Genomic DNA, 26,858 nt, shown 5'->3' on the forward strand with positions numbered 1-26,858 from the left:
CGCTATGAAATTAATTCAGAAGTTTTGCGGCTTTTAGTATGAATCAGTTTTCATTACAGATATAAACATTGACAAAACTCACATTTAGAACACACAGGCATTCAAAACTTTCATTGACAGGTCTTAAATAAAAACTTAAATGTTAAATGTCTTGATCGAAATCAACTTGCACGGACACATCTTAAAATATAGGCACACAGTAATCTTCTTTTGTAAAGTATGTTTTTAAAACATAAATATCGTATTTTAACTAAGGCCTAGTCCTGTTTGAAGGTAACCGTCTCAATGAGTTTAAACATCAACATGTGTAAAATTGTTTTACATAAAGGAACATCACATAATGAAAAGGATTTTGAATGCTAATATATATGCACAGATATACATTAAAATTTACTGTGCAATAATAAATATCTGATAGTCTAGCAAAGAAAATGATGTCTTTCATTGTTCGCTTAGTGACATAAAATGAATCATTAGTGCTAACATTAACAGTTTATAATGTCATAACATATATTTATAAATCACTTATTTAAACTTTCAATGCTTCAATGTCCAGATGTAATTCACAGTTTTGTTAGTTTGGATTTTTCCTATAAACGTTTCCTGTAACACATCTCATGGTGGAGGACTTTTGTTATAGCAGAAGTTTACCAGAAGTTATTAATGTTCATGGCCAGTCCATCTTTCTTCATCTTTAATAATCAACCTTGAAAACATCAGATATTCTTTATCTTTTTTTGTGTTTTTTTTTTAAGAATCTGTTCTTTGGTCTGTGCGGATCATTTCTGTGTTCTCAATGGTTTGCTTGATAATCACTAACTGAAGAAGTCATGACATTTATGTTTATTTATTGTGAAATCAGCTGCACATCAATTATGAAAACACAGGAGGATATGTAGCATACATCTGGCAAATTGAGAAGATAAATATTCATACATTTGAAATATGAAAAAAATATTAAATAAATCTCCTTTGACGTTATAATGTACGTCTGTAGATAAAGAGCAAATATTTCTCTTCAGACTGTTGTTAAAAACAGAAGACACAGACGGTCCTGCTGTACAGTTTCAGCATCCAGCCAAAGCCAGAGATTTTCTCAAATCCTCCAGATGATTGTGTGCTTGTGTGATCATCATACGGACCACATCCTGCAGAATTCAAATGTATTAAAATAGCACTTATTTTATGATGCGTTGTTTTAAAGCAAAGATCAAATATACATCATACATACATTCAGAATAGGATACATGGCATTTTTGCACATTTATTTTATCCTTAAAATAAACATTGTAAACTATAAAAACAACTTAACAGGTCTCATTCGGACCAGACAGTGACAAACTCTTTAAAAGTGTCAAATGGAAAGAAGGGTTGACCTGATCCGTTTCGCTCTTGTTCCTCTTGAACTCTTCTCTGGCCCAGTCTCTCAGATATCTGCGGTCGGACTCATTCGGTACTTTGCAGATGGATCGAAGCAAATCTCTGTACATTCCTAGAACTCTCTGCCTCTGTAAAAACTGCCCACAACAACACATGCAACAGTTCTTTACTTTACTTGCCAACATCCATGTGCAAAATATAATAATAATAAATTAATTAATTAATAATATGATCATTGTTCATTCCATGCATGCATCATATTAATACATGAATAATTGACAGATCATTATATAAAACATAATACAAATATTTGATATATTTTTGTCAGCTGGACATGTTTTGATATAATGATAATGTTTCTGGCTGAGTCTACAGTTTGTAGTGTATATGATCTTCATGAACTGTCTGTGAATTTGTGTTCCAGCTTTTAAAAACTATATCATTATAACACTGCACGAGCGCAGTAACATGTGTACTGACGTAATACACACAGAGACCAATAAAACAGCGCAGAAGCTTTCATACCGAACAAACTGCTGTCTTAATATGATTGAAAGTTAACACTTGACTTGAGTTTAAATACAACAACAAAAATTCTGCAAAAGTAGACAATTACGCTTTTCACAATGACGCAATATTGTCAGGTTTATATACTTGTGATCTAATAAATAATACGATGATAAGTAGTCACTCTTGTGCTTGCACTGTTTTACCAGTTAAGTGAGTTTAATCCGCGTTATATAATCATTTTAAACCAGTCGCAGAAACTGCTGTCTTTTACTTCAGTATGGCGCATGCGCAAAAGGACCAACAACAATCGCGCAGACATGCAAAACGCGTGGGTATATAATTTGTTTATCGGGTCAGTTATCAGATTCTTATATAGCAGGTATTCATATGTTTGATTTATCCGTGTAATAAAGAAAAATAGTAAATGTACCTGTTTGAGAGTCAGAGCGGCTAATGGTAATCTAGAGGCGGCCATGTTGCGGAGCTCGTCGATCCAAAGGTGATTTCTCATTGGTCAGAAGTGGTGGCGTCACAAAAGCGACGCAGGAAAAGTTTACGTCACAATAAAAGTCCTTCATTAGGACTATATTTTTGGAGTTATCATCAATTACTAGAAATGCAGGATTAAATCGAGAATTAATCCAGTGCAATTCCCGAATAGGATGATGGTGAATTGTAATCGTAATTTGCATTAAATTTAAATAGTTATGAATGGTCATTCAAATATTCAAGATGTCACACATTGATTATAATATAAAAACACATCTAAATATATGTAAACCCCATGCAGTACTTTGGTCAAAGGGTCCACAGAGCCAGTTTGAAAACCTTGTTCCAAACACATTTTAAAATTCTACAAATTAAAAGTCATTTTGTTGAACTAATAGTCCTACGTTTGTTCTGTCATTGAAACTAAACCACCTTTAAATTGTCTTTTTATATATAAGTGTGCAATAAAGTTAAGTATGTTACTCGTTTTCACAATTCTATACATAAAAGATGATAAATGTTAAATGAGGCATTGGGGTATGCTAGCATGGATTGTTTCTTGAGCTTTTGTTTGTGTAATATGTAAATAATTGAGAGCCTTTATGGATTATTTTATATATTTTGGGGGATCTTCTTTAATCAGTGATTCAGATTTAATTTTACATTTAAAAACTTCAAGTCAAATATTCTTACTATCTAGAAAACATGTTTTACATGTATGAAAGCTGCATTGCACATTTGTCAAACAAAAGCAGACATGAAGACAGAAATAAGACATGTTTTGTGCTTTTATTGATCACCACCCCACCCCTTCCACATTCAAGACAAATTTACTACTCAAAATATCTATAGCTGCACATTTTTGGGCAAAAAAACACCAGCTTAATCCAAGAAATAGTGTTCAATACATTCAGAGCTGCACAAGATACAAGACAAATATAAAAAATATGAATTATAAAAGATCAATGATCATAACACAGTTGTGTAGTGTTTCTTGTTGATAAACGAAAGGCTTTGGTAGTGACATAGCAGAGAAACCAGTGCAGGGCTTCTCCAATGTGTTTCTCAGACATCTGGAGTCAAAGGCATTTTAACATCATATACTGATAATGAGTTTATACATGTTGATCATTATTTGTAGAGTACAGTAGAGAGAATATGAAAACATTATTACCCACAGTTTACCTCCTAACCATTTAAGACTGAAAAACAATTTACAAAAATACACTGCATAATTTATATATACAATCTGTGTGTGTATATAAATAGAAACAAACAGAGAGGAGGAAGAATGTACAATGTTTTCTCTCGAGATATAAATCAACGGTGAGCTGTGCAGACTACATGGACGCCCTTCATAGTGTCAGTGAAAGAGAGATGAAACCTGTGCAGTCTGTCGATGGGCAAATCAACACAATCATAAATACAGACATTATCTAATCAAAGAATTATGCAACTAGTTTAAAGTCTTTCAATAAGTTAAAAAAATACATAGTTCCACTGCATCATTAGATTCTCAGCTGTCTAAAGGCACCAGACATGTGAATCCTGAACAGAAAAAATAAATACAGCACAAAGTGTCACGACAGACGCCACATTCACACCAGAAGAGATGAAAGAGAGAACATTTAAAACACCTTTTGTCATGAAGACATGTCCGGCTATCATCTCACCCCAAAATCAAGAGACACTAAACGCTGAATAAAATGTGGTCTATCTCATTATTATAAATCAAGTTCTCAATGGTGAAACTCTTTAGATTCTCATCACTAATACAGCAGATTTAACCGTATGACTGTTATGATTTTAAAAGGCAAAACAAATAACATGATCTATAAATATTACACTTTAATATTGCTGATCATTTCAATTTGCATGTAAAACCGTAAAAAATTACATTAGAGTCGTGAGAGTAAAATGAAAAAATAGTTATATTTTTGGGGTCAAATGTGACCCAGACATGTTCTCAAGCGTTTCAGATTCACGCTAAACATACACCAGATCCCGGCCCGGCTCCGCCCCCAGCCCTTCAGAAGAGTTGACAGGCTCGTCGTCCTCCGTACCGTACCCTTCACTTTCGATGGGTTTGGGACAGCTGTACGGGTGGCCGTTATCGTCAAAGAAGCGGCGGAAGGTGAACTCGTAGAAGGCGTGCTCCGGGTGCTTGCCGTTCTTGAACCAGCGGTTGAGCGTGTCGTTGTGATTGCTGTCGGCGTCGTCGCTCCACAGTTTGTCAGGGTCCACAGGGTCGAAGTTGGAGGTGTCTGTGCAGTGTGTGATTTTGGGGATGTAAGGCGCGTGGTGTTGCTGCCTGAGGTCCGTGGAGAAGTCAATGGTCTTGAAGAAGGGCTGGGCTTTGATCTCGTCGGCTCTGTTTTTCCCGAGCCGGTCCTCTGGGCCACGGCAGAGCTTGAGGATGAGATCAGTAGCCTCAGGACTCAGCTTGGCTTGCGGGGGGATGTGTAGCATCGTCTGCCAGTTGATCACCTGTGAGAGATACAAAGGTTTACATACACATTATAATGTTGTACGTCAATCGATATATGATGATCAGCTGCTGTTTTTATTGATGCCTCGGGTCAAGCTAAGTCCTTGAGACTTTTTCATGATTAGCCAACAGCTTCACTAACCCCTCACAACATTATACACTTACGTAACAAAAAATAAGAAAGATTTAAAATTATAAATAAAATGTTACCAAAACCAGCTTAAAGTAAGCTTAATTTAACAATTTAGACTGGTCATTAAACCAAACACGTGACACCTTTTGGGCATTCTTTGATAGGACACTGGAGAGAGAGACAGAAAGCCACGGGATGAGAGAGGAGCACAGGAGCTGAGAAAGGACCACGAGGCGGGACTTCAACTCAGGTTATCCAACATATCGGCGCTCTTTCCACTGGACCTCCACCAACACATGACATGAGACATTTCTGCACAATCACACCATCTCACCTTCATCTGGGTCTCAAGAGGAGTCGTTGCCAGGAAAGGAGGCTGACCGACCAACATCTCATAAAGGATAACACCAACACTCCACCAATCACACAGCTGTGTGTAACCTGAGCCAATAGAAATGTGTTTCAGGACAAATCATATCAACTGTTACAGCCATTTTACACTGGATTTACACTTGCAGACAACTATGTTATGGGTCAACAAGAGGAGCTGCCTCAAAATGAAGAAAACAAGAGAGTTTAAGAACCCCATGTGATTTAGTCACATCTGGTCACATGCTGAATGACAATAAAGTAAATGTTAAAGAGTGTATACCTGTGCGCAGCAGAACCTCGGGTGCGATGTAATTTGGTGTTCCCACGAGTGAATGTGCCAGACAGCGCTGATGTTGTCGAGCTGCTCTGCGCTCCAGCGGCTTCAGTCGATCTGCACAGCGGCAGTTAGCTGGATCCTCCCATTCCTTACTGAAGTCCATACTGTCCTGACGCACGTGATCACCTGACAACAGACACAAAAGCTTGAATATATCAACCAAAAACATTAATATTTATAGATATTATGTATTACAAATCTTAATCAACATTATATTTAGCATCTAATCTTCAATTAATAGATTAATCGTGAATGATCACAATTATATATTTAAACATAATTTACATTATGTATAACTACGAATATATATAACTCAAATTCCTTAATATATACTTGTGACCGGACAGCACTACAAATCTTATTCTTTTCTGCTTGATCATTGGCTCACCGCTCTGGTAGTATTTGGAGTCGTGCGTCCAGCGGAACCCCGTGCACAGGCCAAAGTCCGTCAGTTTGATATGTCCGTCCCGATCTATCAGAATGTTGTCTGGTTTGATGTCTCGGTGGATGAAACCCATTTTGTGGACACTTTCCACAGCACATGTAAGTTCTGCGATGTAAAACCGGGCCAAGTCCTCTTGGAATATGCCCATCCTGATCAGCAGACTCATCATGTCGCCACCAGGGATGTAGTCCATGACAAAATACAAGTTATCTTTATCCTGGAAAGAGTAGTACAAGCGGACGACCCACTCGTTGTCTGCTTCGGCGAGAATATCTCTCTCTGCTTTCACGTGGGCCACCTGGTTCCTCAACAGCACATCTTTTTTACGGAGGGTCTTCATGGCGTACAGTGCTCCCGTGTCCACTTTCCGTGCCAAGCACACCTCACCGAACGCTCCGATTCCCAGAGTCTTGATCTTCTCGAACATGGATTTTTCCATTTTGGCACGCTTGAGACGGATGTAGTTGGACTCTTTTTGGCAGAGCATCATGCGCATCTGCTCCTGCGCATCGCCCGACAGCCCCACCTGCACACACAAAATGCCATTTAAACACAATACATACTGTACATACTTACACAATGCAAAAACACACGGGTGACCTCTCAAAAATGGATTCACTCAAATGATTTCTGATACAACACAAGGACTGATCACACATGGGGTATTGAAAACACTGGCAGGCAACATCCAGCAAACCATGCAACGCATGTGAGTTTCCTACAGTGATGTACGAGACACTTGAAATGTGTTGCAAGAAACCCTTGAGACCATCACGCCCAAGATAAGTCTTACTTTACCACATTCGAGTGAAGAACACTCCAGAAGAAACCTTAGGAAAGTATGAAAACCAGCTGATCAGACAGAAAAGAGAGAACATCCATAAACTGAAAGATAGAGAAGAAGAGGACAAAGGGAAAGGACAGAAAAACAGTTGCAGTCAATAGAAATGAAACAGCAGAGCAGAGGAGTAAAGAGAGAACGTTACACGAGAAGAGTCACGCTCACCCGTTGCATCTCGCTCTCCAGCTGTTTCTTTCTTCTGTGTCTCTGTTGGTGATTCTTCAATATGTTCTCCACATGCTGCTCCATGAAGAACTTAAAGGCCTGCACCGAATACACGGGAAGCCGACTTTCCCCTTTACGATCCTCGTCCCGTTTATTACGCCGCACGGGTACGGGAGACGTCGTGATCTGTTTCTTCTCGCGTTCCTCCGAGCTCTCGGGGCGTTCGCTGGAGCAGGTGCTGTCGGCATCGTTTTCCGGCCAGTCCTCTTCTTTGCTGCTTGGTTTGGGAGCGGGGTTAGAGTCATACCCTGGTGGAGGTGGCTGTTGGAGCAGGTATTTAGGGTAAGGAGGGGGTGGCCCTTGGTAACTCGGGACTTCGGGTGCAGTCACCGGTTCTTGATAGACGTTGGGCGGAGGGGTCGGCTGCTGCACCCAGGGTGGGTGGGTTGGGGCCACAGCGGTGTGCAGCTCCGGTTTCTGCACGCGCATGCTCTTTACCGGCTGCAGGATGGGAGCTTGCGTAATGGTGGTGACAGTGGTGGCGACGGTAGTGGCGGACGGCTGAGAGCTGGGACACTGCCGCCCACTGGACTGAGTGTTGGTGAAGGAGTTTGAGCGTCCTGGGACGCTGTGTGGCCATGACGGAGGAACTTCCTGTTTACAGTTATGTCCAGGGGACATCTGAGGCTGCTGCACGGGCTGTCTGACTTGGGGCATCACTCCAAGGTTGTACATCTCAAGGTTGTGACTGTTGCGGTTGGGGACCAGCATGCTCGAGGGAAGGTTGGATCCGTTTGAGGGTGCGGCTGCGCTGGACTGCAACTGCAGAGCCGTGGGACTCTGTCTACTCGACTGGTGCATGGGATACGGAGGAGGGGGGGGCTGTCGGCTGCCTGTGTAATCGCACTGTCCGTTGCCATTCTGAGGCCAGGATGGGGGAAAAGTGAATCTACTGCCCCCGGTGTTCTGCATGATGATGGGCTGCCGACCCACCGGCACTGGACTGAGGCCTCGCTGAGCCTGGGACGGAGGGTTGATGTAGCTGTCGGGCCGGGGTCCCTGAGGCACAGGGGAGATCCGGGGAACTAGATAATCGAGGTTCCCAGAACCACGCTTGTTATTGGAGTCCCACGAGGAGGGAGGAGGGGTGATGCTGCGCACTTGGCGTGAGAGATTTTGAGGGAAGTTTGCTGGTCGTGTGAGGTCACCCTGAGGTCCTGGGCTACTCGGGCGGTATATTATGCCATCAGTAAGCAGAGCGCTGTGCCGCTGTGGGGCCAGAGATTCCTTAGAGCCTTTCCAGCTTGGCCGTCGCAACACTGGCTGCTGACCTTGAGATGGACCTAGTGAGGACACATTCATATGTGAACAACAACCAGAGAATTCTGACTTGGTTATTTGCTATCTAAGCACCAATAGAAGACAAATAGAGTTTGAATTGACAATGATTATTTACTTGACACGTCCCGCTGTTATATTAAATGATGCTGCAGATTGTCTTGAAATGTTAAGAGTAAATATTTTGCCTTTAATGAGTTAAGATATTTACCTGCTTGCTTTAAAGCCGGGTTTACCGGACGCACGGCAGCGGCAGGGATGTGCTCCCTCAAAGGTACCTGGAAGTTTCTACTGATGTAGTCCACAGCTGCCTGCACGCTGCGACTGTCCGTCTGTTTCAGAGCATGAACCACCAACTCCTGTACACACACAGCACACATAGAACATGAGGACGGGACATTCACATCAAGACTGATAAGCGTTAACATTTCTACAAAGCATCTAAATACATTTGTTTTATAAAAATACGTAAATTCATCGAAAACCTTTTCAAATTTGTAATGGCATAACTTTATACTTTTCTTTATTAATGTCCCATGTTAATATGGTGTATGGTTATAATTAACATGATCAATTATACTATAATAACACTATTTGTGTTAATAAAACAATAGTTTATAAAAACTCTTTTTAAAAAAATTTAAAGGTCCATTAAAATTTTGCAGAATCATGGGGTGAAGTTTTGAATTGCAAACAAGAGCTCACTCCATCCCTACCGTTCGAACAACTACGGCGGCGGATACAAAAATAAGATGTCGCAGTGTATGTAAATAGAAATGGCTTATTCTAATATAATAAAAAGATAACGTTTCATTATGTAAGGTCTTTAACTCTGACAAAAGCCCCAGTCCCTGCAGCTGAAAAACACCTCACATCATGATGCTGTTTCCACCACACTTTACTGTTGAGATGGTATTGTACAGGTGTTGAGCAGTGCCTGGTTTTCTCCAGAAACTGAACTGCATGAAACTAAGATCCATGGGACCAGAGAATCTTGCTTCTGACAGTTTGAAAGATTCGTTGAAGTATGTTTTTGCATATTTCAAGTTGTTCATGTCTTCACTGAGCAAAGGTTGAGTCTGCCCAGTCGGCCATAAAACCCAGATTGGTGGAGTGTTGCTGTGATGTTTGTGCTTCTGTAAGTTTCTCCAATCTCCATATATGACCATGGAGCTCAACCAGAGTGATCATCAGCTTCTTGGTCACTACTCTAACAAAGACACTTCTCCGTTGACGGCTCAGTTTGGGTCAGCTCAAGTAAGAGATCTGCTTGGGGTTTTTTCACCAGATCTGTCTCAGAGTTCTACTGGCAGTTCTTTTGACCTCATGTCTTGGTTTTTACTTTATGTATTTTCAGCTGTTGCATCATTTATTGAGAGGTATATTCCCGCTCTAGATGTGACTTAACTCTGACATAGATCTGATGTACTGCACATAAAAACGGGACAAATATTGGGTTCTGATGTGTTACGATCTGTATAAGGCATTCTATGTCTAAATACATTATACATCCTTCTGAGCACAAGAGTGTGTATAAAAACATGCAACACAAAATTTAAAACATACTCAACATAACTTGAACAGTGCAGCTGCCTTCAAAGTGATAAATACAAGGCCAAGTTACCAAACAAGAACCCAAAAACAAAAACGTGATAACTGGTGTGAAAGCTGAGTGGGTAGAGACACATTCCTGAATACTGTTGATCGCAGAAACACTGCTGTAAACACATGACGTCTCCTGCACTGATGTATGATGTTTGTGTTAATTGTTCAGTACTCCATGTACCTCAATGTTCTTTTACAAATACAATCACATACACCTGCATATATTATTATAGTTTACAAACTAAAATCAAATATTGCAAAATAAATATGGATATAAATGATTGACAGGAATGCAAATGCTCCATAAATTATTGGATGTATTAGTCAGGACGTATTTGCAAAATACAAAATTCTTCTAAAAGAGTGTTGAAATGCAGAAATTCTTTTTAACTACTTTAAAGTAAAATGATGGTCAGTGGTACTCCTCTGAGGTGAAAAAAAAACAACCACTTTATAAAACCGGTCATCAAACATTTCCCTAAAAGAATTAGAAATGAGCTTCTGATAGATTATAATAAATTATTATTATAAGTGATGTACTACAGATTTTCTAGACCATGACATCACCGTCATATACATTATTTATTACGCTGCCCAAAGTAAAAACAAGCTGAAAGTGTAGCGCGATCACATCGTAAGGTTAAAAAATGCATAAGAATATTTTTTTTAACACAGAACCTTTTTACTCAACAAACGTGTACATTTTCCATTCCGATCGCTACATCACACCCAAAGTTGAGCATTTGAGTGATGGCATTCTGAGCTCTTTATTTTACCTAGAGCTTGTCTGGCGACATACCATGCCATCATTTCTCAAATAAGCAAAATTATGAAGTGACAGCAGAGAACATTCTTAACACAAATGATGGATCTGACATGTTAGAGTTAACCCTCTCAGCATTTTCAGCGATTTGACAAACCTCATCAAAACCTGCATCTTGTAGCTCCTGCAGCATGCGCTTGTTGATGGCGAACGGCATCAGAGATTCGCGGATCTCCTGTAGGGCTCTGTGATGGGGGTTCTTGGGGTTGGTACTGCGCCCCTGTTGTCGGGGGTCGTCCAGGGAACCCTTCGCGGCGTTCATGTCGGCCTTGATGGCGTCCGACGGCCGGGAGAGGTTCCGCAGGCTCTCCCGGATCTCCTGGAGCATCTGTTGACTGTTCCCACTGCAGTTGCTTGCAGGAAACGTCTTGGGTCGCATCTGTCTGTATCCCTCGGGTTTCTCGGCCCTCTTCATGTAAAACTCATACGTTAAGTGCAAAGGCAGTGAAGATGTGTAGAACAGTCAGGATCTGAAGCCGTCCGCACCTGCACATTAGAGAGACGTCAGTGCATCTGTATATGGACTCTGATGTAAACATTAGCTTTTCATTTATGATTTGCAGAATCAACTTAAACCAGTCAGGGATTTGATTACACACATATACATTAACCCCTCCCCCCAAAACAACATGTTTACAGATAGAAAGAAAACAGTCTGTTAGTAAAACTGATCATTCAGGATCATAAATAAAACATATTTCTATATAAGTCCATGTTATAAGCTCACTAGACCTCATACATGACTGAACAGGACAAAGCCCATAACAACAGACTGGGATGTTCACTGCTCTTTTAAGTGTCTTATAGCGTTACACATCGCTAGTGTAGCATACCTTAGCAGGACATTTGGTATAAATGTTCAAAACCATTATAAGCTTTAAATATCATATAGCTCTCGTGTGGATTTTAAAGCTGCTAATTCACGTATGAAACGCTTTAACAGGTGACTGAGGCCTAAAGATGAGCGATATGTTAGCCGTAATAAACGCCGCATAGAATTGACGTCACTTACCGTTTATTTCGGGTACAATGTTAATGTACATGTATGTGTCAGATCATGAGGAACCGCTCTGCTGTTTGTCACAGATGAACTTATTCGGCTTCTCTGCGGTATTTACTGTCGTCTTGAGATTTACAACGGCTGTCATGCGCGTCACAAGAGCCCGGATGGGGCAACCTTGACGCCCCTCCCCCTCACGGGTGGCCCGGATGTAGACGAGTCCCCGCCCCTCACAGAAGCTTTTCTCGCTCGTAAAATTATTTACAAAATGATTTAAACAATAACACGTGCAAGAGACGCTATTACAGATTATACTATTTCATCTGTTTCTTAAGAATAAATATTTCATGTAACGTAAAAAAAATATATTTCTAATTGTTTTGTTCCTTATGGCATAAGTAAAAATATATCGTTTCATTTATAAAAAGGTAGATGTTTAACATAGAGATAATAAATAGCTAGCAGTCTGCTTATTTATAATATCTATGGGTATTTATGAACAATATTCTTACATTTAAATAGATAAAAAGGGAGAGCTAAAGTAGTGTTTCAGTATAATATGTATCTGCCAACTAAGAACAACTAAAATATGAAAGGATAAAAGAAAGGTATAATAAATAGCATAATATAAAAATGTAACAACATTGGACCTCATTCATTTCTATTGTATGCAACATTTCTCGAAGTATCTTCTTTTGCGTTTCACTAATGAATGACATAAATGATGAAAGACTTTTTATCTGTGGCAAAACAATCCCTTCCACACAGCATGAACAGAATCAATTCTTTAAAAACATGTTGGAGGCAGTGCTTCTCTTTTACAAAGAAATTACACGAGACAAGCTCAAATAATGACAAAACAGCTCCATGAAATTAGCCCTTAAATAATGTACACAATATTTAGAACCCAAACAGAAAAGACAAGTGGAAATTTTTTTGTTTAGCAGTATGTTTATTTGTTCAGAGCTGTTTGTGCGTGTGCAGGAATCACACAAACATGCACAGAGTATTGGCATTGAAAACCACTGACAATCAAAATAAGCACTGAAGTGTGTAGCTTCATCCACTGCGCTTGTGTGGATCTGAATGAGACGGCACATCTTCTGCTGAGTGCGACAGATAGATACTGTGAAAAGCTTCTGATCTGAGATCTGCAGTGAAGTGAAACATTTCACAAGAGCTTTGCTATACTTGCTGCTGCAATGCACAATTCACAAACAAAAATAACTTCTCTCGTCGTTCAAAACCTGTATTATTTTCTTTCCACAAAGGACAAAAGAGGTACAACGTCAGAGCTTCTCCTTTACAAAGAAATTACATGATGATTTGTACGGACAAGCTCAAATAAGGAAAAAAAAGCTTCATGAAAGTAGCCCTTAACTTATGTGCACTTTAATACAAGTCTTCCTAAACCATACGATGTACGTTGAAACTAAAATTCACTGATAATCTCAACTGTAGTCACATTTTTATAAAGCTAGGAAAAAGATAACTCTAAAATCAGGTGTATTCATCCATCAAGTGTCAGTTTTGAAAGTAACACTTTAGTTGTTTTAACGCTCAGCTGTATTAATCCTCATTCGCATTCATTTTAAAAAAATATGCAGGGCTGGAACAACACAAGGATGAAAGGATGATCTTTTTGTGTGAACTGTCCCTTTAAACGGTGCGGTGCAGTATATAGAGTGGATTTTGTATTCTGATCTGATGCTGTTATGACAAACTGATAAACACTCACATTAGTTATTAATGCACTACATCGCTGCATTATCCGGCAGCCATAAACAGCCTAAAATAAGGCTAATGATCCATTTAACTTACTGGAAGTACTCTGTATTCTGAATATTTAAATAATATAAAATCTAAACATTAGTGTCCTATCAGATTGCTGTGGCCAGCGAAAACAAATTTATTTAAGTAATTTTCGACATAATAAACAAAGGGCCAATATTTCATTGTTTCTCAGAACAATGTATAGCAGATCATTTTTGATAAATGATGATAATCCCATCAAGGTTAATTTTGCAGAAACGTAAATTATTTATCAGTAAGATACTTTTTGTGTTATAGGAATTTGATCAGGGGTTTGTTTTGCATTGAGCCTAATTGCTTTAATCTGCAATTTCTTAGTCTGGTTTATTTTGCCTGGGCTTCTGAACACACAAGCCATGACTATAAACATAGATCTGTAGAGCAAAGAGATCTCTTCACATAATAAACCAGTAAATTATGCTTTAATAACAGGCTGGATTCAGCACAACAGCCACCACCGTATTCCGTTTACATTAAGTTGAGATGCACGAAGAAACTATCAAAATGACGTAATACTGAAAACAACAGAAAAAATGTGCATCCGCTCGCCAACAAAATAAAAAAACTAAAACAAATGCATAACACAATCCTCAAACCGCAGGCGTGTCAATCCCAGCACAAAGCCCTATTCCATTTCTTCTAGATTAAAGAATCCCTCTTTCACAACAGTCCGCCTGTCACGGGTAAGAAACAGAGCATTTGTACAGGCTTCCCCCAGTGAAGTCCAGATGGTTGTCTGTGTGTGTTTGTGTGCACGTGGTGTGATGAGTATTGTCGGTATTGATCATCCTTTCATAGTTCATCCCTATAAAAAAAGAAAGAGCATTGAGTTACCACATACATTAATGATCCGCACACGCATGCATACACAACACGACATGTGCATACTTGACTGTATAAACACAAGCGCATGCACAACACAAGTGTCGGTACAGTTTAAAATGGCACATCATGATTTGTTTCTCAAATCTGATTTTGAGAACCGACCATCCACACTTTCATTCTGCAAGTGATGTTTGTTCAGAAAGTGTGGTGGTGAGTCTCTCTACAGGTTGCCATGGTAACAAGGTAGGCATCAGATAGAAGCCAGCTGTCTGTATGAATTTATTTAGCCTAGTGTGCATCAAAGCAATGAAATCATAAGATATACAAGATATAATTGATAATTTTCAGGTGTCTGTATCGTTTATATACACAACACTGCTGACTGTCGCATAATAAATGTCACGTACCAACAGCTCCAAAAACAGCTATAAATCTAACATGCCTAAAAACATCAGATTTAATCTGCCAATGTGGACAAAGCCATGATGTAAACCCTAAACAGACTTCGCTGCGTTCATGCTTTCATATCAAACACAAAGCAAATTCAAGCCCATTCCAGACGCTTCTAAACTACAACGTTATGATTATTTGGTGGTATCAGGGACGCTGGTGAGTTAAGGCCTCTAAAAACAGGCCAGAATTTTATAATGGCATGGATCATAAGCAAACGCAGGCTCTTTCTGCTTAGCGCTGGAGCCCACGCTTCACCTGTGCCCTGGGAAGAGAGAGGAACAGAGGACAGAAGTCACTTCCACCTTGACCACTGCTTGTCTTTGTCTGTTAAAGGCACGTAAATCACGCCCATCAGTGGCTTCATTTTGGTACTGCCATCCTCCAGTTTGTCATACTGCTCCAGCATTTGGTTCCCCCCCGCTGGACCCACCGGCAGAATCAGACGCCCACCGGGTTTTAGTTGCTCCAACAACTTCAAAACACACACATAACACGATCTCAGATTGTTGGTATACGTTATCTCTGAAGCATATACATGTGTTGAACCACGTGAGGATGAATAAACAATCACAGAATTTTTATGGCAAAAATATTGAAAACACTAAAGTGTATGTGTGTTTGAGGACAGACATACTGCTTGTGGCACATTGGGAGCGGCTGCTCCAACATGTATGGCATCAAAAGGCGCTTCTTCTGTAAAACCCATTCTTCCATCTCCAACTGCAAGAAGACAGCAAGTCAGTATCTACACTCTTTATTTCTCTCCCTACAGTGAACAACTTCTTGTCACAAAACAAGTGTCTTTTAAAAGAACTAAAGCTGACTAAATGTTTGACACTGGCACACACTTATTTGTTTTCTGCGCTGGCTATAAGGAAAATTTGGTTTAATGAGTACTAATATATTAAATACATAAATTATAGGAAGCCAGATTGGACCACATTAATACAAAATTATGTTACTTTTTTATTATTAATTACTGGTCTTTTAATAACTGGAGTCAATCATCTAAAGAATTTCTTAAAATATTGACGTTTGTTTTAAGTGTTGTTTAGTTCGTTCTTCTTCTTAACAAAATATTGTAAATTTATAATATTCCATTTAATCATAGTGATTATTAGCTTTCTAGTATTAGCATGTCATGAACTGGTTTATTTTGAAGCGAAAGGCAAAACTGAATTTAATAAAAGACTATAGTTTCAAACCAACCGATTAGTTTGATTCTCCCAGAGGAGATCAAACTGGGGTCATCTTTCTTTAAATTAGCAACGGAGTCGTCCACCAGGTCCTGTATATGATCTATGCCAATAACCTTCCCCTTCGGCCCAACCTGCAAAACAGACGCAGCACAAACACCCAAACATTCAATACACAGTAATAAAAGGGTGTACATTATTAAAAATGTATTTCATTTACTTCAGGAAAAATAAAAGTGAGAATTTATTTAAAATATATATCAATGTAAAAAGGAAAGTATATGTTTTTAGGTCTTTATTTCAAGACAGTTCCAGTAAATGATTCACTAGTTGTGTCAAGTCAAGAGCTTTTCACATTTTAGATTTGCATTGTTGCACAGCAGCTGTGCAGAAAACTCACTGTGGAAGAAATATACAATAAATATATGTAAAGTAATGATAATTTAGAGTAATACTAATAAAATAGAATAATGGAAATGAAAGAATGGTAAGACGTTACAATAAGGTGCTATTTCTTAAAAATTTGTTAGCATTAGCTAACATGAACTAACAATTAATACTTCAACAGCATTTATTAATATTAATTCATGTTATTTCAGAATTAACTTATACAATATTAAAATCAAACGTTGTCACTGTTAACATTAGTAATAGCAACATTATTTAACATGAATAACTTTGACATGAACTAACATTAGGGAATAATAAATACTGAAAACGAAATTGTTCATTGATAGCTAATACATTAGCTACTGTTGACAAATAGCACCTTATTGTAAAGTGTTGCTAAAAAAATATATATAATAAACTGGAAAATAAAAAAATACATTGTATTATGATATGTTGTGAGAAATGAGTCTTAAGGTTTTTGTTGTTGAGTGTAAGTTTACATGGAAAATGCTTAAGATAGATGAAAATGCATGTAATATATTACTACAAAAACAAATAAAGGAATATTAACATTTAAAAATGAATACATGTAAGACAACATCACGTTTACGTTTCGCCACCCATTTTTTGGTTCACATCCACATCTAGAATACGAAGTGTTGTTATATGATAGATTGAAATATGTGATATATGTAATCAAGCATGTGATGTGACTCACCATCCTGGCGAAGCAAGCAGACAGGATGCCAGAGCCTGATCCCACATCCAGAGCCTTCGCTCCTTCATACAGATGATCGTGTAGAAGCTCCAGAGCGTACGCATGCTAAAGGACAGTCACATATGGTCATCACATCCAGACACACCAAAACCCTGCTAACTTCACAAAATGCACTTCAACTTACCATATGAGGTGCGCTGATTGTTGCTTGGTAACCTGCACAAAGTACAGACAAGACTTAATGAAAACACAATCAGAAAAGAGAGCAAATTTACCAGATTGTCACCGTGTTGAAACATGAATCATGATGCATGTGGTGTTTGGACATTGTGCTATACACACAGGGTACTTTAGTGCGTTTTATGTTGATAGTATTATCAACAAAATGACATCGCAGGAATGTGTCACGTACCTATAGATTGTGGTGAGTCCATGTATGGATTACATCTTGAGTAATTTGCACGGTCTGTGGCCAACATTACTTCATAGACACGGTCGGATTTAATGATGCCATTCTCTGAATAAAAACACAAATGCATAGACAGTCACAATAGAGTTGTTCATTTACACATAAGTGAATTCTGTACATAACGTCCATTATATGCATAATTTTATTTCAATACGAGACATTGTTATTTTATTTATTAACATATTATTTCCTCATCTTAAACAAGATGAACTTACAGCTATATTATACTACGACAATGCAACCAATTAATAAACAAACTAAGCAACAGACCCTGATATACTGTAGTGTGACTATGGGGAATACTGAGAGGGATGACAGTGACTTTGTGAACAACTAGTGTTCATCAATCTGCCCATCTACAGAACATCCGTGACTTTATGCCGGGGCAACAAAACACATGTGGCTTGTCAGGAATCCTACGATGGTATTTAAAACATACCAATAATTTCATGCTATGCATTCCAGTATACACATAGTAAATATTGTGCTTTTACACTTTCAGACACACACAGGTCAACTCATAGACTAAAGGTTTTAATTTCATTCATCTTCACTTATTCAATCAAAAGATCTTAGTTTATTCCGACATGAAAATATGGCTGTTTTTAATACATCCAAAGTTTCTGCATTTGTTATAGGCAATGACCTATAAAAAAACGGCATACATCTAAAAAATATGGCAGGTTACAATTCACTCCAATATCCAAAGATAATAAATTAAGGATTTTTTTAGGGGTGCACAAGTTGGCATATAATGCAGTCTGGATTTAACCTAATAAACATTTAATGTTCCATGTTTTTGCTGTTTAAATATGTAACATATGTTTCTGAACCAAACCATGAAACTAATACCCTAAAGTATGTCTTAATGATCCTAACAAAGTATTATTTCTCATTTCTCCTTTGACTTTTGGATGAAATATGTCATGGACGTAATTATTTTAAGATTCGTCCTAGAATATCATAGGGTGTTTTAATGGGCGCTCTGTGAAACACTATCCTAAACATCTGACCTGGTTATTTTCAGAAGGCATGTAAACGCTGTATATCACAGGTCCAGACAGACATGCAGATTTTCCTCAACACAATTTTTGTCCTGATTTAATCTGCAGAAATCATGGCAAAAAAAGATGCTTACAATATTTATGTCAACCATACAATTAGTGATCAGAAACTACTGTTTTTGAAGCTTTGATGATGTTTTTTGGGTGTTTAACAATGGATGTTCATGTTTCTAATTTCAAAAAACGCTTTAAATTTCAAGTCTTTTGTTCACCGCTGTCCCTCTTCTAACAAAACGACTGAATTTCTTCCGGTCTATATAAAGTCCCTCCATCCGAAACGCTCCGATTTGTAAAGCTGACCAGGTCTGTCGTGATTGGCTCCCCGCTTAGAGCGTGTGTGACGATGTCCCACCCATACCATATCAGCGAGGTTCCGCTTCTCAGGCTGTTGTGATTGGTTGGCCCCCTCTCAGTGCAGGGGAACAGTATTCATTAGCTTTGGCTTTAGCAATAAACTGTAACAACGGCGTCAATTTCACTTCATCAGTTAAAAACATGCGGCTCGATCAAAGTGTAACTGAGGTCTGCTAGCGCATGTGCAAATCTCAATCTTTGTTAGAGATTGCGTTTTTTCCCTACTATGGCGAGGGAAATGAGACCGATTGGGTAAGACTGGTTATATTAATTGACACTAAAAACAGAAGCTTTAGTTTTGCCTTTTTATATTGGATCCGAGTTGTATAATAAAACAAGCTGATTGACCAGGAGACATTTGCAAGCAGGACTTCAAAGGAGGCTTCATAAAAGTGTTTTAGAGGTTTGCGCGCACACACAATATCAGTATATTACACAAGTCATAGATCCGGTTATTAAAACTTTGGTTATCAAAGCTGTAGGACTGTGATGAAAGTGAAATTAATTAATAATAATAAATCTTACAATCTGTGAGAACCAAACACAACTCCAGCGGCATATTCCTGTGGGCGGAGGGTATTAACAGCACTCGGAATGCAGGTATTATTTATGCTCTAACAGCAACATTACACACTAACTAAAGGTTGAAAAATGGGTTTACAGGGAATGTGGCCTTAAAATAAAAGTAAGTAATTCACACAAAAACGGTCTATTTCAGTGTTTTAAGATTATATATGATGTTGTTAATAAACTTTATTGATGCATTATTGTGTTGTAAATTTAAGGTTGGTTAATCTAATAAACTGTTGGTCTGTTTTAATCTACTTTAACGTCTCATACTCTCTAAAATAAAATATAATTTTACTGGCTTGTATTTGTTTAAAAAAAGTCAGAAACGTCTCTGCTGTGTCCTGCTGCTGTCACCACGCAACATGAACAGCACATGACGCAATTAGGAAATCCTCTGCGAGGCTAGGGCGTCTCATTTCGGATCGGTTCTTGGACTTCTGAGGCTTTGTGCTTCGAAGAACAAGTTCTCGTTTTTAAATCCACGACCTTAGAAGGTTGCAGTCCCCAAATTGGCAGACAGCTAGTGAGCAGCTCTGGACTCTCCCCTTCTAACACACAGGCCTACACTGGTTGGGTTGCGATCTACTAATCTTTTCACATGAGATATAACAACTCTAAAAAAAATCTAATTGGCAGGTCTCCCACATGCGCGGTCTCAAAAACTGGACACAAAATGCGCAGTCTGGAGCCCTGTGAGCACGTATTGATTAATACATCTAATTTTCCCTGAGATAACAGTGCAAGCTTGTACAAAAGTTGAATCATTGTTTGGTTCAATACAGTGATTCCTCAATAAATCAAAAAGCCCAGCCCATGTCTCTATATTCTGGTCCCGGGTCTCTCTTTCAGCGGTGTTTTCAACATTTTTGTCTAACTGTCTTTTCAGACATTCAGTCTAACTGCCAAGAAAATTATGCTTTACAAAATGCACAACAAATGTTACACAACTTTAAAGTTAATTCTTAGTGGTTTGTACAAATCCCAAACCAATATAGGCAATACACTACTAAAGTGCACTGACCACTTGACTTCACGATAAATCCAGGAGCTCTGGTTTACATCCCAATAGAGTATTAGAACTAGGCAACATCTCTATAAGGAGAAGAACCGACATTTGACATTGGAGATTTTAAGATTTTTGTTTGTTTGTGAACATGTATTTTATAATAAAAATGTTTTCGGTACATTTCAACAACTGCTCATCTGAATGGATCAACAGGAAGCAAATAATAGTTTCATTGATTGCATTAAACAATTCATAAGAAATCAATTCAATTAGATGGCTGCTCAGTTATATTACAAAGACTTATGTGCTCAACTGCAGGGGCTGCATTAATGAAACTTTTTTTTCTTTATGTCTTTGAGTGTGACAAATCCAACGTTATGAATGAAACTTATACCAAAATGAATATTAAAGATAATACAGCTTTAATATAATGGCCCCAAAAGAGCTGAAGTATTGAATGACGTCACCATACAATGACTCTGCCAACATGTGGTGCACCACGCCCACCACACGACAAACTGCAGTTTTAAATACAGTAACTTAGTTTTTATAATTGTTAACAATACAGCGTTTAGAAAGAGAGTCTCGTTTCTTAATGTATGCAAATAATATTTTAACGAGTGTTGGTTCAACAGATACCACATAAATGGTGTCATGTGTGTAATATGTTTTGACAAATCCCACCATTTTGCTCAATTGCAAAAACACAAAGTACCAACAGGTAATGGAATAATACATTTAAAACCTTATCATGGTCAATAAATGAGCAGCTTTGATAATACTAACGATCGCATACTATTCTGCTAACAGCTAGCTACCACATGAAGAGCTTTAAAGCGTGTGTAAAAGTTTAAAACATCCCCCAGCAGTCGCCATACACTTGTTTGCAACACTAACACACATGACGAAAACACACATGATAAAATCATGGCATGATAACACGCAACAGCGCACTTTCCCCTCAGCTGTAACGCAATGCTAGTTGACATACGCGCACTTTACCTCAGAGCACTGAGGTAAACTAGCCCCCGCTGCTAAGAACTAGAGTAATCTGTCAGCTTTTACTCTTTTAAACATGCGGGAAAGGTTGAACTCACTGCGGAGGTTGTTGACGAGCTCTGCGTGGCTCGCTCCTCCGGATTTCCAGGCCATTATTAAACACACTCTGCGGATAAGGTAGAGTGCGGCTGTCAGCGCCGCGCCTGCGCACACCGCTCTTCCGACCAGAGTCACCACCTCCAGCACTGAGACGTCACCGGGCATGACAACACTCTTTAACGATTTCCCGCCGAGTCTTTCATCCTCCGCGATGTTTATCATATGAAGATAATGAAATATATTTCGGTTGTTTGATTATTTTTCGGGTGGAGTCGCTCTGCTGCTAGCGGCCAGCAGGAGGAGAACGCGAGCGCGTTACTGTCGTGTGACGTATGTGATCAACGGCTTTACGATTTGGCGCATTTTCTAAAGGCCGATGCTAATGAATGTGTGCCTTTTGTATGGTAAATAAGCAAATCCATATATAGATAAAAGGGCATAAAGGCAAACGAATAAGATAAACGGATTTTCTTTTTGTGTAATTGTTATTTTTTATCAGTAAAACCGAGTCAAGTTATGCGTATGTAACACGTCACAACGTGGAAAAACTAGCAGCGTCCCGTTCGTGCAAATGTATTATGCTAAATAGGGAATAGTGAACGAGTGAGAGATTTCGGACATTGTGAATTAATAACAATGCAAAACAACAACACCAACAATTGTCAAATATTGGAAACATTACATGTGTATCCTTGGAATAAAAATGTGTTGTTTGGACAACTGTTAAAATATTTATTATTACAAATGTCCTTTCCTATCTTTTGTTTTCTTATTTGTATCGCTCGTGGAATATTGATATTATTGATATTAATTTGTATTTAATTATTCTGTTCACTGTTCAGTAGCTGCATTAAAATCTGGTCATTGGAAATTTTAACTTAAGTTCACACCCGCTTGTGGAAAACGCAGACAATTAATTATTATATAATTGTAATTTATTAAATTATGTTGGTTGCTTGTTATATTTAACTTGTCTAGTAAATTGCTGTATGCATACAATTACTATGATTGTGATAGTGCCAGTTTCACGATTGTTTTTACCGAATCGCGCTTCGTGTTTTGATCTGTTGAGGCCGCCGTAGCTAAGCGTGACAGACGCAGCTGGCGGGAGACAGCGCAGCCATACATGTGAAACAAACGTCGTTGAACCGCATCTTAAACTGCTGCAGTGTCTTAATGGAGAGCATTAATGCCAAATACATCTCACAGAAGATCAGTAAGACCCGATGGCGGCCTGTTTCTGCGGCTTCACTGCAGCAGCCGGAGGTGTTCGCCACAGGATCATGGGACAACGAGGCAAGAACACAAGTTCAACTCATTTCAACAACGTTTGGATGAATATTTCAATGTTATTCATCGATCACTGTGTATTTTCAGAACAACAGAGTGTCGATCTGGTCCCTGGGGGGTGATGGAGGGTCACACATGGACGGAGAATTTGAGGAAGATCCTCAGTTACTGTGTGAGTCCAAACATGATGGGGATGTGATGGATCTACAGGTGAGGGATGACAGAAACGCACATGAGCTATTCTTTCTGCATTATTATTGTCTAAATCACAAAGCTGTGACTGAAGAATGTTGTATAACAGGGTGGAACCATTACATGCAGATCATTTGTGTGTATTGTCTGCTTAAGAATTCATTTTTATCTATAGACAATTGACCATGTTATACGTTGTAAACAGTCATGGATTTCTAAACTGAGTTGCATAACAGTTTCACATGTCTTTGTAGTTTCTAGATCAGGACAGGCTTGTTTCTGCATCATCATGTGGGGCCGTGACCATCTTTAAACTTAAGTCTGACTGTCAGGTATGTTTTTTATATCACATGACTGATTGATGTGTTCCAGATGTGTTGAGGTGTTGTTTTTGTTTGTCAGTGATGGTTTCTGTTCGTCATGTGATTCCAGGCTCTGTCGGTGGCTCATATGTGGGAGAGAGCTCATCTGTACTCGTGTGATAAAGCTCCCTGCACTGCTGTAGTGTGCCGGAGCCCTGAAATTGTGTCAGTGGGAGAGGACGGCCGAATTATTCTCTACAAAGCAGATCAGACTGAAGTTCTCCGTGTTATTGGTAAGTGTTTGCACAGATATAAACACTTATCATGATTTGATGCATAAGACTGAAAAAGTTGAGTTCGCTTGAAAAATGACTATAATGGGGTATATGCATATGGGTCGATGACATACTTCCGCTAAAATGTCAGCCAGGCTGTAACATCCGGCGCCGTAGGGAACAAGCGTTTCGCTTCAGGATGCTCATACAACAACGTGAGTCTCATTATTCATATATTACACTTGGCCATACGTCCACAACCAAAAAGGAGAAGCACTTCAGGCTATCCTTTTCAAGGGAGATCAACGAATATGGAAAAAAAGCAAAGTGAACTTTTGCACTTATTAGAAGCACGATCAATGTTCAGCCGTAGTGCTGTCGGTTCTCCAAAATTTGAACGTTTTCTTACTAAACACATCTTTACAGGTCAAAAATTCCCCTTAGTGCTATGAGAGTGGAAGTGACCAAGCTGTCTGAGATTTTAGCTGAAGTATGTCATTGTACTATGTGCATGTTTACCATTTAAAGAAATCAACATTCGTTCTCTAAAGTCTGAAATACTTATATTTACTTTTATTATAAAGGAGATTTTCATTTTGTGATTTTTAAAGCTCTGTATACACATTCAGTTATATATAAAGTATTAATTTGTGTTCAGTTTAATAAAGGAATGGCGTCAGGATGTGTAATTGGATGAAATAATAATAGAATGTGCATGTTTGAATGACTTTTGAGCTGAAATGTAAATGTGTAATGTGTGTAATTGGGTTTCAACAGAGAATGCAGACAGCAGTACGATTCATGGTGTGACGTTTCTGAGGACGACAGAAGTTCTCACAGTAAATTCAATCGGTCAGCTGAAGATGTGGGACTTCAGACAGCAGAGCGACAGTCCTGCACAGATCCTCTCTCTGTATGATTCTCAAACACCACCTTAAACATATCAACATTGTTTTATTACAAACTGCAGCTGATGGACAAACTATCAATTAAGATCATTTTGATTTTGTGTTGAACTGTGTCTAATTCTTCAGGAATGTTCAATCAAAAACAAAATCAGTTTGTTCCAAACCTGACTTTTATTACCTGTAGAACTGATTTTGTCCACTTAATGAAAGAATATGAGGACTGGGCTGTTCTCAAACTTAACAGTAACAGAGTGGACATCCAAATAATTGAAGACTTGGGATAAGTTGAATGGATCACATCTATGTGTCCCTAATTCCTTTTCATTCTATAAAAACAGTAAGCAGGACATGCAGGTTTGGCAGAACATAAGGACAGATGTTGTTGTTTTATGTTGGGTTGATGTAGCACTGGAGACAGACTCCCTCTTCACTGTGTGGATAAACACCCAAACCAACAGCACATCGTGGCCACAGGAGGACAGGACGGGATGTTGGGTATCTGGGACGTCAGACAGGGCAGCGCGCCCTTGTCTCTCATAGAGGCTCATTCAGCAGAAAGTGAGATCTGTTTTTCGCCCTACTGCTCTGCATTTATAAGGGTTACACAACAGTTTGGTCTCCAAACATTGACACATGAGTATATGTCCATCGGTGGTATTAGACTGACTCTGTGTATTTTTTACTGTAGTATGGGAGGTTCATTTTCATCCTTCGAACCCCAATCACTTATTCACCTGTTCGGAGGATGGATCTCTGCTGCACTGGGAGACGACATCAGCCTCTGACATGAGCTCACTGCTGCAGAGTAAGACCAGACTCAAACACACTTTACATGAAATAGTGAATAAAAACACTCGTTAGATTGTTTGATGTCAAGTTGTTTGCTGTAATTTTCTTTGTGCTGGTTTGTTTCAGGGGGTTGGAACAACAGGGTGATGTCACACAGCGGCGTTCAGCCGACGGGCGGGGACGAGTCTCTGGGCAGCACTTGGCTCACTGGAGACTCCAGTAAAAGTCGACTGGAGGCAACTCACATGCTGCCCAGTCAGACCATGTCTGTTAACAGTCTGGATGTGCTGGAGCAGTGTTTAGTGTGCGGCACAGATGGAGAGGCCATCTACATGCACACACAAATCCCTGTCTGATTTACGACTAACCATTGTACGCTTGTAATATATTTTATATATGCTACATTTCTTGTCTATCGATTTGAAACTGAAATTGAATGATTGAGTCATTAAAACAGCAGTGTTTACAGACTGTGTATATATGCTCTCGTTTTTGGTTTAATGATTTGGACGATATTCAAGGGAGGGTGGGTGATTCTGTTCAGAATGTTTTTGTCATGTTGGTTAGAAATCTCCTTACATCCTGATAGCAATCAAGAAGTATAGTGGTCAAATAATATTTTGATAATTATATATCGTCTGTGAAAGGCGTAGGACCAAAACATGTTTGCCCAATCAAAACGTTCTGGCTGAACGCTGTGACTGGTCATGTGTATATTTCCAGCCAACGTATTTTGCATACCACTGCGCACCCTGATCATGCAGACATCAAACGTCATCAGCGTGTTCATATCCACTGTGTCAATGTAGAGAAAATACCAGACAATTGCAAAAAGCAAACTTTCCTGCCGAAGTGAGTTTTTGAAAAAGCAGTGAGGAAAAATGGTCTGGATCATGAAAGAGGAAAAACTCAAATTAACATTGGTTCAGCATTTACACTGAGACAGCTGCGGCAGGCAAAGGGTCTGAAAGACCATACCATGGTTGCTCTCTTTTGTTTTTGCAGGCATGTGCCTCCTTCCAGAAGAATTTTATGGATTTTGTTTTATTATTTGTTACTTGGATTTACGAAATACATTCATGTGTTTGGAGGAGGCATGGCTTTGGAAGGTGAATCGCATGGAGGGTTGGATTATAATTTCAGTAGTAGGTTTAAGTTAGCACCTTTCCAAATCAACCACCCCATCTTTAACATTATAGTTCTTGATTTAGGGTTAGAATT

General features: G+C 38.9%; 4 protein-coding genes across 6 annotated transcripts; 1 reads left to right on the plus strand and 3 right to left on the minus strand.

The window, feature by feature from the left end:
* Positions 1-831: 831 nt before the first annotated feature.
* lyrm2 (LYR motif containing 2) lies at positions 832-2,400 on the minus strand. Its single transcript, XM_056763612.1, has 3 exons — positions 2,321-2,400; positions 1,377-1,517; positions 832-1,148 (listed from the first exon to the last, which is right to left on the minus strand). Exons 1-3 carry the CDS (start codon positions 2,363-2,365, stop codon positions 1,068-1,070), a joined length of 267 nt encoding a protein of 88 aa, XP_056619590.1. The 5' UTR covers positions 2,366-2,400; the 3' UTR covers positions 832-1,067.
* Positions 2,401-4,210: 1,810 nt separating this feature from the next.
* Positions 4,211-12,103, minus strand: lats1 (large tumor suppressor kinase 1). Its single transcript, XM_056763600.1, has 8 exons — positions 11,939-12,103; positions 11,024-11,412; positions 8,710-8,857; positions 7,161-8,503; positions 6,098-6,680; positions 5,653-5,835; positions 5,335-5,441; positions 4,211-4,866 (listed from the first exon to the last, which is right to left on the minus strand). Exons 2-8 carry the CDS (start codon positions 11,339-11,341, stop codon positions 4,366-4,368), a joined length of 3,183 nt encoding a protein of 1,060 aa, XP_056619578.1. The 5' UTR covers positions 11,342-11,412; positions 11,939-12,103; the 3' UTR covers positions 4,211-4,365.
* A 2,040-nt stretch (positions 12,104-14,143) lies between these two features.
* pcmt (protein-L-isoaspartate (D-aspartate) O-methyltransferase) lies at positions 14,144-22,103 on the minus strand. 2 transcript variants are annotated; one of them, XM_056764589.1, is made up of 8 exons: positions 21,881-22,103; positions 17,733-17,837; positions 17,505-17,536; positions 17,321-17,425; positions 16,226-16,346; positions 15,651-15,736; positions 15,319-15,488; positions 14,144-14,543 (listed from the first exon to the last, which is right to left on the minus strand). In XM_056764589.1, the coding sequence occupies exons 1-8, from the start codon at positions 22,101-22,103 to the stop codon at positions 14,531-14,533; spliced, it is 855 nt and encodes a 284-aa protein (XP_056620567.1). In that variant the 3' UTR covers positions 14,144-14,530. The 2 variants fall into 2 exon arrangements, with proteins under 2 accessions (XP_056620567.1, XP_056620568.1); XM_056764590.1 differs by having other exon boundaries at positions 15,272-15,488.
* nup43 (nucleoporin 43) lies at positions 22,078-26,105 on the plus strand. Of its 2 annotated transcripts, none has more exons than XM_056764588.1 (9): positions 22,078-22,211; positions 22,954-23,177; positions 23,259-23,381; positions 23,618-23,695; positions 23,796-23,958; positions 24,718-24,853; positions 25,255-25,406; positions 25,537-25,653; positions 25,764-26,105. In XM_056764588.1, the coding sequence occupies exons 2-9, from the start codon at positions 23,058-23,060 to the stop codon at positions 25,991-25,993; spliced, it is 1,119 nt and encodes a 372-aa protein (XP_056620566.1). In that variant the 5' UTR covers positions 22,078-22,211; positions 22,954-23,057; the 3' UTR covers positions 25,994-26,105. The 2 variants fall into 2 exon arrangements, with proteins under 2 accessions (XP_056620566.1, XP_056620565.1); XM_056764587.1 differs by having other exon boundaries at positions 22,148-22,285.
* The last annotated feature ends 753 nt before the right edge of the window (positions 26,106-26,858 follow it).

This window comes from Triplophysa dalaica, chromosome 13 (assembly GCF_015846415.1).
Source record: "Triplophysa dalaica isolate WHDGS20190420 chromosome 13, ASM1584641v1, whole genome shotgun sequence".
NCBI lineage: Eukaryota > Metazoa > Chordata > Actinopteri > Cypriniformes > Nemacheilidae > Triplophysa > Triplophysa dalaica.